Source organism: Bos indicus, chromosome 24 (assembly GCF_029378745.1).
Source record: "Bos indicus isolate NIAB-ARS_2022 breed Sahiwal x Tharparkar chromosome 24, NIAB-ARS_B.indTharparkar_mat_pri_1.0, whole genome shotgun sequence".
NCBI classification, from domain to species: domain Eukaryota; kingdom Metazoa; phylum Chordata; class Mammalia; order Artiodactyla; family Bovidae; genus Bos; species Bos indicus.
In genome coordinates, this window is record NC_091783.1 from 49,801,655 (window position 1) to 49,816,578 (window position 14,924).

Here is a 14,924-nt window from a genome sequence, read left to right on the forward strand (position 1 = left end):
GCCACTTCATAACAGGCTAACACTTCATTTGTTTTTCACAACAATTCTGTTAGAGAAAAAGGGAAGGCAAATATTTTTACCTCTATTATTAGCACAGTGAATAAATGCTTGGTAAATAAATGATTGAAGTCAGAAAATCTGCCAGCGGCAAAACTAGAAACAAACTAACTCTTGACCTTTAGACCAATACCCTTTCACTTAAATGTGTAACTAAAAACAGGAAGACTTGGATCAGTTCCATTCCACTTATCCATCTGAAATACTAAAATGAACTTTATCCTCACTATTTCACTTATTTAATACCCCCTAAATAAAGTGTCTGCTCATTTATAATAGTTTAGTTTTCAAAACTCTTTTCAGGGGACTAACACATTTTCCGACTCACCACACTGATAAAAGAGCAGCTGTCGTTTTGCCCGTTTTGGACTGGCTCCCCAGCAGTGTGCAGTGTTACACAAGGGCACCACAGCTGCGGCCTTGGGCTAGTTCTGGGTCTCTGAGGCAGATGCAATGATTCTCAATTAGGAATGGGAGAGGGAAGTCATAAAAGGATCCCCAATGAGTCTTTCCCAAACATACCATCCCCTTCTTGTGAGTATAAGATGCCTCTTGGGGGACCACATCCTCTGCCCCAGGGAACTAGCACTTCCAAGAGACTGTATCATAGCCCTCAGAGTCTTCTACCATTTGGGGCAAAATTCAAGTGTTTAGATAAGACCAATCATCCACACTACTTTTTAAGTAGCATTCACATACTTCAAAAGAGAAACTTCCAGTTAATTTGCAATCATTAACAGAATATTCAATATTTAACCATTAAAAACAAAGAAATAATAAAAAAAAATGTGAGTTTCAAAAGACATCATTTTAAACAATATTATTATATGGCCTTTATAATCTAAAAGGATAAAAACCTTTCCTAGCTTTCTTTCTAAAGATATCTGTAATAACGACTTTCACTGACCAGTTTTCCACCTCTGCTGTGATTGCAGGGCGTATCTGTCACAATCTTCTCTGCTTATTTGATGTTTTACAGCAAGATTCTCTGCAGTAATTGCCATCGGCATTTGGACATGCGTATCTGTTAATCCTGTCCACAGAGTGTCTTCCAGCTGTTAAAAGACATTAATAAAGTCATTTGTAAAATTTGAAAGTAATATGCTAACATTTCTTTAAATAATCAACAGTTCCAACAAAAAAGGTAAAAGTAAAATGAGGTTTTCTGATGAGCATTTACTATTACTATGATTTATATTTGGTTTTGAGACATTTTCTAAAAAAACTCCTAGAGGAAAACATAGGCAAAACACTCTTTGACATACATCACAGCAGGATTCTCTATGATCTACCTCCCAGAGTAATGGAAATAAAATAAACAAATGGAACCTAATTAAACTTAAAAGCTTTTGCACAACGAAGGAAAGTTTAAGCAAGGTGAAAAGACAGCCTTCAGAATGGGAGAAAATAATAGCAAACGAAGCAACTGACAAAAAATTAATCTCAAAAATATACAAGCAGCTCCTACAGCTCAATGCCAGAAAAATAAACGACCCAGTCAAAAAATGGGCCAAAGAACTAAACAGACATTTCTCCAAAGAAGACATATAGATGGCTAACAAACACATGAAAAGATACTCAACATCACTCATTATCAGAGAAATGTAAATCAAAACCACAATGAGGTATCATCTCAATCCAGTTAGAATGGCTGCTATCAAAAAGTCTACGAACAATTAATGCTGGAAAGGGTATGGAGAAAAAGGAGCCCTCTTACACTGTTGGTGGGAATGCCTCCCAAACTAGTACAGCCACTATGGAGAACAGTGTGGAAATTCCTTAAAAAACTGGAAACAGAACTGCCATATGACCCAGAAATCCCACTACTGGGCATACACACTGAGGAAACCAGAATGGAAAGAGACACGTGTACCCCAATGTTCATCGCAGCACTGTTTATAATAGCCAGGACATGGAAGCAACCTAGACGTCCATCAGCAGATGAATGGATAAGAAAGCTGTGGTACATACACACAATGGAGTATTACTCAGCCATTAAAAAGAACGCATTTGAATCAGTTCTAATGAGGTGGATGAAACTGGAGCCTATTATACAGAGTGAAGTAAGTCAGAAAGAAAAACACCAATACAGTATACTAATGCAAATAAGTGGAATTTAGAAAGATGGTAACGATGACCCTATATGTGAGACAGCAAAAGAAACACAGATGTAAAGAACAGTCTTTTGGACTCTGTGGGAGAAGGTGAGGGTGGGATGATTTGAGAGAATAGTATTGAAACATGTATATGATCATATGTGAAGCAGATCACCGGTCCAGGTTTGATGCATGAGACAGGGTGTTCAGGGCTGGTGCCCTGGGATGACCCTGGGGGATGGGATGGGGAGGGAGGTGGGAGGGGGATTCTGGATGGGGAACACATGTATGCCTGTGGCTGATTCATATCAATGTCTGGCAAAAACCACTACAATACTGTAAAGTAATTAGCCTCCAATTAAAATAAATTAATTAAAAAATAAAAAATAAAAACACCATCATAAAATGCACACGTTCTCTGCTCTAAACACAGGGCTCTAAGGACGACCAACAGTGCTAAATGTGCAAGGTAAGAATGTAGAAAGTCATCCTACAATCAAAGCTTAAACCCTCAAGGTTCCACTTCGTAAGAAACTTCAGTTCTCATGCAACGTTTCCCTGTAGCCCACCTCTGTAAGGCAGTTATGAACACCCTCAGAGACTATAGCTGTGCTCTTTTTTCCATCCCACACCTCCAGTGGCAGCAATAGCAGGTTCTACCAGTTATTATGAGACTAAAAAAGCCCGGGATAGGCTGGGTTTTGTTATCCAATTAGTTAGTCTCTGATAAATGGGCCCCACCTGTTTCTTCTAGACTGCCTTGTCACCCTTTGAGTTGCTGACCTGTCTTTCCAAAGGTTTTCTCAAATGTATTAGGAATCTTACATATTATCTCATATTATTTAAGTGTTATTCAGTTCAACTTTCAAAAAGGCCAGGTGAGAAACAGGGTGGACAGGATAAATCAATGATTATGACTGGGAAAGCCTAAGAACATACAATGTCATTGGCCCTTTGATGCACAAAGGACAGCACACTATCACTCTTAACAGTACTACTCAGGTGGTTTGTAAAGGACTGTTGTTTATCTGACTGACTTGGACACTATAACCTATTTCAAGAGAATGTTTTCTGTGGTAAAGAAGAAATCTATTTGATGGAGATTGCTCCAGAAATAAAATTTCCATTAATTACGGCAAAGATTTAATTATCTGGCTTACCAGTTGTTCAGTAGAGAGATTAATTTGATCTTTACCCATCTGTTTAATCCATTACTTCCCTTGCTTCATCTCCCCAAGTGTTAATTACACTAGCAGACGTGTGCTGAGATAAAGTCAAATTTTATGTGAGTTAAAATGTCAAAATCAACAACTATGAAATAGTTTACAGATTTCAAATAATTCATATCTTGCCAAATCCCTATTAACAGAACTGGTTTAAGTTTTTTTCTCTGCCCCAAAATGGTGTTATTAAAATTACAGTATAATAGCATAGAAATAATTCTTAAAAATTTTAATGATTCCAACCTTGAGCTCTGATCCAAGCTTAGTTCCAAAACGAATATTTCTGACACAGTAGGGAGCCTGGCTCATGCTTTCAGTTCCTCCACACAGGACAACTTCAGAGTCTCTAGAACAAATTTCCTATTTAAAAACAAACAAACAACACCCCAAAATCCTTTTATTGTGACGGAAATATGTATTAAGCAGTAAACCAACAGTGAAGCTAATAAGTGCCCTTCTTACAGTCAAACGTTCACATTACAGTGTCTCAAAGGGAAATACAAGTGATTTCAAAGCGGATGTAAAATATTCATTCCCAAGATACAAGGAGGAAAAAAGCTAGCAGACTTTTCAATAATTTACGTAGAAGTAACAAATCCTACCTACATTTTGACAAAGAATGGTAATTCATAACTCAATACACATCTTGAAAACTAGCAGAGATATTATAGTATAAATGTACAGATTGCCAGCAGATAAAGAATAAGCCATTAAAAAGGCAAAAGTAAAATTTATCCTATTAATCAATGGACTTGAAGTAGACCAGCTTTATAAAAACTATGTTAACCTATGGTAGTCATAAAGAGGAATCTGTTTATTCCAATTTTTCCCACTATTTGCATTTCTCAGAAAAACCCCAAATAACAATCCTCTAGGAGCCCAATGTTTAAAATGATTGCTAGGAAAATCAGGGTACATATATTGTAACAGAAATAAATAAATGTGAAAGTAACTTGTTCATTACAATATGTTTTATCTTTCATTTTGTAATAAAAGATGAAGACTTTGAAAACATAAAGACATTGACAAATTAAATTTTACTGTGTCCCTTTTCCCTATGCTCAACTATCCCTTGAAGAGATACTAGTTTGTCCTTTGACCAACAGTATTATTCAGTACCTTTATAATAAAATACATTTTGTATCATCCTCTAAATTCTCCAACTCCCTTCCTTACCTTATAGTCTTTATTCACTGTTTTGAACTGCCTTACCTGGAACTCTTGTAGACCTGGCATCAGATTCTGCCACTACAACTTAGTAAACTTAATGCCTTTAATAATCAATTTCCTTGCCTATAAAATGGGAATAACAGTTTTTGCCTCATAGGACTGTTGTGACGATTATGTGAGACACTGAATGTAAATCTATGTCTGGCACATAGGAAGCACTCAATAAAAATGAGTCACGACTAGCTTTTTAAAAACTGTGATAAAATACACATAGCATAAAACTTACCATTCTAATCAACTCTAGCTGCGCAAGTCATTAAGCACATTCACAATGTTATGCAACCAACTACCATTACTTCCATAAGTCTTATCAGCTTCCAAAATGAAACCCTGTATCCATTAAAGACTAACTCCCCATTTTCTCTTCCCCACAGGCCCCAGCAATCCCCATTTTACTTTCTGTCTCTATGAATCTGACCAATCTAGGGACCTCATATAAGTGGACTCATACAGTATTTGTCCTTTAGTGACTGGCTTGTTCCATTTAGCATGGTGTTTACAGGGTTCATCACTAGCTTTTATGAAATGATTTTCTTGCATGCTCATAATGTATATATCCAAAAAATGATTTTCTTTCTATGAATATTTTTCCAAGAAAAATCAAATATTGACCTCTCTTCATAAATACTATAAAATTTAAAACATAGTGTTACACTGAAGTGAGGCATTTCCTCTCAGTTCAGTTCAGTCACTCAGTCCTGTTCGACTCTTTGCGACCCCATGAATTGCAGCACGCCAGGCCTCCCTGTCCATCACCAATTCCCAGAGTTCACTCAAACTCACGTCCATCGAGTCGGTGATGCCATCCAGCCATCTCATCCTCTGCTGTCCCCTTTTCATCCTTCTCCCAGTCCCTCCCAGCATCAGAGTCTTTTCCAATGAGTCAACTCTTTGCATGAGGTAGCCAAAGTACTGGAGTTTCAGCTTTACCATCATTCCTTCCAAAGAACACCCAGGACTGATCTCCTTTAGAATGGATTGGTTGGATCTCCTTGAAGTCCATGGGACTCTCAAGAGTCTTCTCCAACACCACAATTCAAAAGCATCAATTCTTCGGTGCTCACTTTCTTCACAGTCCAACTCTCATATCCATACGTGACTACTGGAAAAACCATAGCCTTTCCTAGATGGACCTTTGTCGGCAAAGTAATGTCTCTGCTTTTGAATATGCTATCTAGGTTGGTCTTAACTTTCCTTCCAAGGAGTAAGTGTTAATTTCATGGCTGCACTCACCATCTGCCGTGATTTTGGAGCCCCAAAAAATAAAGTCTGACACTGTTTCCACATCTATTTCCCATGCAGTGATGGGACCAGAGGTCCTGATCTTCGTTTTCTGAATGTTGAGCTTTAAGCCAACTTTTTCATCAAGAGGCTTTTTAGTTCCTCTTCACTTTCTGCCATTAGGGTGATGTCATCTGCATATGTGAGGTTATTGATATTTCTCCCAGCAATCTTGATTCCAGGTTGTGCTTCTTCTAGCCCAGCATTTCTCATGATGTACTCTGCATATAAGTTAAATAAGCAGGGTGACAATATACAGCCTCGATGTACTCCTTTTCCTATTTGGAACCAGTCTGTTGTTCCATGTCCAGTTCTAACTGCTGCTTCCTGACCTGCATACAGGTTTCTCAAGAGGCAGGTCAGGTGGTCTGGTATTCCCATCTCTTTCAGAATTTTCCAGTTTATTGTGATCCACACAGTCAAAGGCTTTGGCTTAGTCAATAAAGCAGAAATAGATGTTTTTCTGGAATTCTCTTGCTTTTTCCATGATCCAGCAGACGTTGGCAATTTGATCTCTGGTTCCTCTGCCTTTTCTAAAACCAGCTTGAACATCTGGAGGTTCACGGTTCACATATTGCTGAAGCCTGGCTTGGAGAATTTTGAGCATTACTTTACTAGCACGTGAGATGAGTGCAATTGTGCGGTAGTTTGAACATTCTTTGGCATTGCCTTTCTTTGGGATTGGAATGAACACTGACCTTTTCCAGTCCTGTGGCCACTGCTGAGTTTTCCAAATTTGCTGGCATATTGAGTGCAGCACTTTCACAGCATCATCTTTTAGGATTTGAAATAGCTCAACTGGAATTCCATCACCTCCACTAGCTTTGTTCATAGTGATGCTTCCTAAGGCCCACTTGACTTCATATTCCAGGATGTCTGGCTCTAGGTGAGTGTTCACACCATTGTGATTATCTGGGTCATGAAGATCCTTTTTGTACAGTTCTTCTGTGTATTCTTGCCATCTCTTCTTAATATCTTCTGCTTCTATTAGGTCCATACCATTTCTGTCCTTTATTGAGCCCATCTTTGCATGAAATGTTCCCTTGGTATCTCTAATTTTCTTGAAGGGATCTCTAGTCTTACCCATTCTGTTGTTTTCCTCTATTTCTTTGCACTGATCGCTGAAGAAGGCTTTCTTATCTCTTCTTGCTATTCTTTGGAACTTTGCATTCAGATGCTTATATCTGTCCTTTTCTCCTTTGCTTTTAGCTTCTCTTCTTTTCACAGCTATTTGTAAGGCCTCCCCAGACAGCCATTTTGCTTTTTAGCATTTCTTTACCATGGGGATGGTCTTGATCCCTGTCTCCTGTACAATGTCACGAACCTCATTCCATAGTTTATCAGGCACTCTATCTATCAGATCTAGTCCCTTAAATCTATTTCTCACTTCCACTGTATAATCATAAGGAATTTGATTTAGGTCATACCTGAATGCTATGCTATGCTATGCTAAGTCACTTCAGTCGTGTCCGACTCTGTGTGACCCCATAGATGGCAGCCACCAGGCTCCCCCATCCCTGGGATTCTCCAGGCAAGAACACTGGAGTGGGTTGCCATTTCCTTCTCCAATGCATGAAAGTGAAAAGTGAAAGTGAAGTCACTGAGTCTTGTCCGACTCTTAGCGACCCCATGGACTGCAGTGTACCAGGTTCCTCCATCCATGGGATTTTCCAGGCAAGGGTACTGGAGTGGGGTGCCATTGCCTTCTCCATCATACCTGAATGGTCTAGTGGTTTTCCCTACTTTCTTCAATTTAAGTCTGAATTTAGCAATAAGGAGTTCATGATCTGAGCCACAGTCAGCTCCTGGTCTTGTTTTTGCTGACTGTATAGAGCTTCTCCATCTTTGGCTGCAAAGAATACAATCAATCTGATCTCGGTGTTGACCATCTGGTGATGTCCATGTGTAGAGTCTTCTCTTGTTTTGTTGGAAGAGGGTGTTTGCTATGACCAGTGCGTTCTCTTGGCAAAACTCTATTAGCCTTTGCCCTGCTTCATTCTGTATTCCAAGGCCAAATTTGCCTGTTACTCCAGATGTTTCTTGACTTCCTACTTTTGCATTCCAGTCCCCTATAATGAAAAGGACATCTTTTTTGGGTGTTAGTTCTAAAAGGTCTTGTAGGTCTTCATAGAACTGTTCAACTTCAGCTTCTTTAGCATTACTGGTTGGGGCATAGACTTAGATTACTCTGATATTGAATGGTTTGCCTTGGAAACGAACAGAGATCATTTTGCTGTTTTTGAGACTGCATTCCAAGTACTGCATTTCAGACTCTTTTGTTGACCATGATGGCTACTCCATTGCATCTAAGGGATTCCTGCCCACAGTAGAGGATATAATGGTCATCTGAGTTAAAATCACCCATTCCAGTCCATTTTAGTTCGCTGATTCCTAGAATGTCGACATTCACTCTTGCCATTTCCTGTTTGACCACTTCCAATTTGCCTTGATTCATGGACCTGACATTCCAGGTTCCTATGCAATATTGCTCTTTACAGCATCGGACCTTGGTTCTATCACCAGTTACATCCACAACTGGGTATTGTTTTTGCTTTGGCTCCATCCCTTCATTCTTTCTGGAGTTATTTCTCCACTGATCTCCAGTAGCATATTGGGCACCTACTGACCTGGGGAGTTCCTCTTTCAGTATCCTATCATTTTGCCTTTTCATACTGTTCATGGCGTTCTCAAGGCAAGAATACTGAAGTGGTTTGCCATTCCCTTCTCCAGTGGACCACATTCTGTCAATGCTGCTCTTACCTGACATCCACTCACAATGGACTGGAAACCAGAGCCACAGAGCCTGTTAATAGTGATAGCTGGGGTCTCTTTTGGGATTCCCACACGCAAACCAACATGTCTTGCCAAGTATATAGCATCTGAAGAACTCTGGAACAGAAGGAAAAGAAAAAGAATTGCCTCTATAAATCTAGGAAATCAAGAAAAAGGACAAAATATACTAAAATGTCCATAATCTTTAAAAAATTATAAACAATTTGGCTCTAAGGTATGACATAATACATACAGGTATAACATATTTTGTACATTAAGTGTGAATGATTTGAATATAAACTGTAATTTGGTTGACTGGTTTTTAAACAAACTAAGTATGAGAAATTCTTATATTAAATCTTCAGGAGAATACAGAATTTTATAACAATCAGAGCTGTTTAAAAATGTAATAGGCTGTCTCAAAGTAGTATGTGCTTTACCAAAGGATGCATCTGAGACTGTGGTTCGCAACCTTGGCTGCACACTGTAATAACCAGGGAAGCTTTGTTAACGTAGAAACACACATAAAACAAGGTTATTTTTTGATCTGTTAACAAATATGTTGTGGCTGGAGGCTCACAGGAACTGTCATTTCACTGGAAACGGTTGTTCAGCAGTTGCTAATTCAGCATACTCTATATGCTGAATATACAAAACGACAAACTATACAAAACATAACTAGTGTGAATATTGAGAACTGACTACCATGAACAGTTGTGTGCCAATAAATTATATGCATGCATATTAAATCACTTCAGTGGTGTCTGACTCTTTGTGACTCTATGGACTATAGCCTGCCAGGCTCCTGTGTCCATGGGGATTCTCCACACAAGAATACTGGAGTGGACTGCCATGCCCTCCTCCAGGGGATCTTCCCAACCCAGGGATCAAATCTATGTCTCTTAAGTCTTTTGCACTGGCAAGCAAATTCTTTAACGCTAGTGCCACCTAGGAAGCCCAATAAATTACTTAGGTGAAAAGGAAAAATGCCTTGAAAGAAATAACCTTCCAAAACCAAGTCAAGGAAAAATGGACAATCAGAATAGAACTATAACAAGTGAGTTCAGTTCAGTTCAGTCGCTCAGTTGTGTCCAACGCTTTGCAACCCCATGGACTGCAGCATGCCAGGCCTCCCTGTCCATCACCAACTCCCAGAGTTTACTCAAACTCATGTCCATTGAATCAGTGATGCCATCCAACCATCTCATCTTCTGTCATCCCCTTCTCCTCCTGCCTCCAATATGTCCCAGCATCAGGGTCTTTTCAAATGAGTCAGTTCTTCATAGCAGGTGTCCAAAGTACTGGAGTTTCAGCATCAACATCAGTCCTTCCAATGAATATTCAGGACTGATTTCCTTTAGGATGGACTGGTTGGAATTCCTCGCAGTCCAAGGGACTTTCAAGAGTCTTCTCCAACACCATACTTCAAAAGCGTTAATTCTTTGGTGCTCAGCTTTCGTCATAGTACAACTCTCACATCCACACATGACTACTGGAAAAACCATAGCCTTGACTAGATGGACCTTTGTTGGCAAAGTAATGTCTCTGCTTTTTAATAAGCTGTCTACGTTGGTCATAACTTTTCTTCCAAGAAGCAAGTGTCTTTTAATTTCATGGCCGCAATCACCATCTGTAGTGATTTTGGAGCCCAAAAAAATAAAGTCTGACACTGTTTCCACTGTTTCCCCATCTATTTGCCATGAAGTGAGGGGACCAGATGCCATGATCTTAGTTTTCTGAATGTTGAGTTTTAAGTCAACTTTTTCACTCTCCTTTTTCATCAAGAGTTCTTTAGTTCTTCTTTGCTTTCTGCCATAAATGTGGTATCATTCTGCATATCTGAGGTTATTGATATTTCTCCCAGCAATCTTGATTTCAACTTGTGCTTCATCCAGTCCAGCATTTCTCATGATATACTCTGCATAGAAGTTAAATAAGCAGGGTAACAATATACAGCCTTGAAGTACTCCTTTCTTGATTTGGAACCAGTCTGTTGTTCCATGTCCAGTTCTAACTGTTGCTTCTTGACCTGCATACAAATTTTTCAGGAGGCAGGTCAGGTGGTCTGGTATTCCCATCTCTTTCAGAATTTTCCACAGTTTATTGTGATCCACACAGTCAAAGGCTTTGGCATAGTCAATAAAGCAGATGTTTTTCTGAAACTCTCTTGCTTTTTCGATGATTCAGCAGATGTTGGCAATTTGATCTCTGGTTCCTCTGCCTTTTCTAAATCCAGCTTGAACATCTGGAAGTTCATGGTTCACGTACTGTTGAAGCCTGACTTGGAGAATTTTGAGCATATTTTGCTAGCATGTTGGCTTCCCTGTGGCTCAGCTGGTAAAGAATTTGCCTGTAATGCAGGGGACCTGGGTTCGATCCCTGGGTTGGGAAGATCCTCTGGAGAAGGGAAAGGCTACCCATTCTAGTATTCTGGCCTGGAGAATTCCATGGACTGTATAGTCTATCGGGTCGCAAAGAGTCGGACATGACTGAGCGACTTTCACTTTCACTTCACTTTCACTTGCTAGCATGTGAGATGAGTGCAATTGTGTGGTAGTTTGAGCATTCTTTGGCATTGCCTTTCTTTGGGATTGGAATGAAAACTGACCTTTTCCAGTCCTGTGGCCACTGCTGAGTTTTCCAAACTTGCTGGCATATTGAGTGCAGCACTTTCTTTTGCTGGCATATTGAGTGCAGCACTTTCACAGCATAATCTTTAAGGATTTGAAATAGCTCAACTGGAATTCCACCATCTCCACTAGCTTTGTTCGTAGTGATGCTTCCTAAGGCCCACTTGACTTCACAGTCCAGGATGTCTGGCTCTAGGTGAGTGATCAAACCATCGTGATCATACAAAGATCTTTTTTGTACAGTTCTTCTGTGTATTCTTGCCACCTGTTCTTCATATCTTCTGCTTCTGTTAGGTCCATACCATTTCTGTCCTTTATTATGCCCATCTTTGCATGAAATGTTGTTCCCTTGGTATTTCTAATTTTCTTGAAGAGATCTCTGGTCCTTCCCATTCTATTGTTTTCCTCTATTTCTTTGCATTGATCACTAAGGAAGGCTTTCTTATCTCTTCTTGCTATTCTTTGGAACTCTCCATTCAAATGGGTATATCTGTCCTTTTCTCTTTTGCCTTTAGCTTCTCTTCTTTTCATAGCTGTTTGCAAGGCCTCCTCAGACAACCATTTTGCCTTTTTGCATTTCTTTTTCTTGGGGTGAAGACTGAATTAATTAGTACAAAACACTACTCACAAAAAAAGCCAGATGGGCTTCATTACTGAATTCTACCAAACATTTAAAGAAGATACCAATTATTCACGAACTGTTCCTAAAGAATAGAAAAGGATCACTTCCCAACTCAGCATGAAGCCAAAATTATACTGATAAAAAATCAAAGATATCACAAAAATTACTGATTAATATCTCTTATGAATATGGATATAAAAATCTTCAACAAAATACTAGCAAACAGAATTTAGCAATTTAGAAAAAGAATTATACACTATGATCAGTGCAAGGGTCATCGAGAAATGTAAGGTTGTTTCATCACCTGAAAGCAATTAATATATCACATTGTATCAACAGAATAAAAACCAAAAATCATATTATCTCAGTTGACATAGAAAGAGCAACTGACAAAAATCTAACAACTTTTCATGATAAAAACACTCAACAACCTAGGAACAGAAAAAGAATTTCCTCTATCTGATAAAGGAAATCTACAAAAATCCACATAACACCATACTTAGTGCTGAAAGACCAGAGGCTTTCCCCCACAGTATCAGGAACAAGAGAGCAACATCCATTTTTTGTCACTTTTATTCAACATCAGAGGTTCTAGACAGAGTAATGAGGCAAGAAAAATAAATACAAAAGTAAAAGAAATACAGATTGGAAAGGGAGAAGCAAAATTATCTCTGCTCTCAGATGACATGATGTTATATACAAAAAATCCTAAGTAATCAACTAGAAAACCATTAGAACTAATAAATGAGTTCTGCAAGGTTTCAGGATATAAGATTAAATATAAAGATCAACTGTATTTCTTTTTTCTTAAAATCAACTGCATTTCTATACACTTGCTATGAACAATCTGAAAATTAAATAAGAAAACAGTTTCATTCACAGTAGTATGTAAAAGAACAAAATAGTAATAAATTTATAAAAGAAGTGCAAAATTTATATTCTGAAAACTGTAAGACATTGTTGAAAAAATTAAAGAGGATTTATACAAAAAACATGCCATATTCACAGATCAGAAAACTTACTAATACTGTTGAGATGGCAATACTCCGCCAACTGACCTACAGATTCAAAACAATCCTATCAGAATTGTAGCTGACTTCTTTGAAGAAATGGATAAACAGATTCTAAAATTCATATTTTAGAATTGCAGGAGACCCAGAATAGCCAAAACAACTTTGAAAAGAAAAACTGAGTAGGAGACTCACATTTCTTTGATTTCTAAACTTACTATGAAGCAGTGATAATCAAGATAATCAAGACAGTGTGGAACTGACATATAAAGGATAGACATACAGATAAGTGCAATAGAATGTGGAGTCAAAAAATAAAATCACGTGTCTATGGTCAGCTGATTTTCAATAACAGTGCCAAGACCATCCAATGGGAGAAAGAAGAGTCTTTTCAAATGGTGCTAGAACAACTGGATAGTCATATGCAAAAGAATGAATTTGAACCTGTACCTCAAAACATATATAAAAATTAAATAAAAATAAACCAAAGACCTAAATGTATGAGCTAAAACTTAGAAGAAAACATAGGAATAAATCTTCACAACCTTAGATTTGGAAATAGATTCTTATATAATGACACCAAAAGCCTGAGCAATAACAACCAAAATTGGGCTTCATCAAAATTCAAAATTTTCATACTCTAGAGGATATAATTAAGAAATAAAAAGATAATCAAGTATAGAAAAATATTTGTAGATCATAATTTCTGTTAAGGGACTTGTATCTAGGATATAAAAACAACACTTATGAATCAATAATGAAAAGACAAATAACTTAATTAAAAAGTGGGAAAAGGATATTAATTAGACATTCTCCAAAAATCCACCTGCAATGCAGGAGACCCCAGTTTGGTTCCCAAGTCGGGAAGATCCACTGGAGAAGGGATAGGTTATCCACTCCGGTATTCTTGGGCTTCCCTTGTGGCTAAGCTGGTAAAGAATCCGCCTGTAATGTGAGAGAACTGGGTTTGATCCCTGGGTTGGGAAGATCCCCTGGAGAAGGGAATATAGCTACCCTCTCCAGTATTCTGGCCTGGAGAATTCCAGGGACTGTGCAGTACATGGGGTCACAAAGAGTCAGACAACGCTGAGCGACTTTCACTTTCAAGAAGATATAGCAATGGACACAAGCTCATGAAATTATGTTCAGTATCATCAATCATCAGGGAAAGGCAAATTAAAACCACAGTGAGATACTACTTCACATTCACTAGCATGGCTACAGTAATTTAAAAAAAAAAAAGACACACAATAACAAGTGTTGACAAGAATGTGGAGAAAGTGGAACCTTCATACCCTGTAGACGGGAATGTAAAATGTTTAGCCGCTTTGGAAAGCAATCTGAAAGCTTTGAAACAACTAAATGTAGAGCTAACATATAACCTAGCATTTATACTCAGGCATACACCCAAGGGAAATGAAAACCTGTGTCCACACAGAAACTTGTACATGATGTTCAAAGCAGTATTATTCACAGGGGACAGTTGTGCACCTCTCTCGGAGCCTTCTCCCAGCTCTAAGAGCTGAAAGCACGCAGTGGAGGAGGTGGCAGTAGTCTCAAGGCGTCTCACCCAGTCTGGAAACACCTTATAAGCCAGAAGAGCAGTGACTGGGGCTCTAGTACTGTCAGTGGCAGGGCTTCCCAGGTGGCTAGCGGTAAAGAACCCACCCGCCAATGCAGGAGATGTTAAGATGCACGTTCAGTCCCTGGGTTGGGAAGATCCCCTGGAGGAGGGCATGGCAACCCGCTCCAGTATTCTTCACTGGAGAGTCCCATAGACAGAGGAGCCCGGTGGGTTATATAGTCCATAGGGCTACACAGTCAGACACGACTGAAGGGACTTAGCACACACGCACTGGTGGTGGCAAAGCACTAAATGTAGAGCCTCCATCCCATCAATGAGGTGTGGGAAGAGTAAGAGCATCCCCATATCTTGACCACACTTTGAAGGCATATTCAGCTTTCAATTACTGCAAATGAGTGATCTATTTTGTACACCATAT

The 14,924-nt window shown here is 38.9% G+C and overlaps 1 protein-coding gene across 2 annotated transcripts in view; it reads right to left on the minus strand.

Moving 5' to 3' along the window:
* ACAA2 (acetyl-CoA acyltransferase 2) overlaps nt 1-14,924 on the minus strand; it is a 34,988-nt gene that overhangs the window by 10,488 nt on the left and 9,576 nt on the right. The window contains exons 3-5 of one of the 2 annotated variants that reach the window (XM_070779033.1): nt 8,648-8,776; nt 3,620-3,736; nt 965-1,112 (exon numbers count right to left, since the gene is read on the minus strand). In XM_070779033.1, the coding sequence (XP_070635134.1) occupies nt 965-1,112; nt 3,620-3,736; nt 8,648-8,776 (394 nt within the window). The remainder of the gene's footprint in view (nt 1-964; nt 1,113-3,619; nt 3,737-8,647; nt 8,777-14,924) is intronic. The other variant, XM_070779034.1, reaches the window with a different exon arrangement.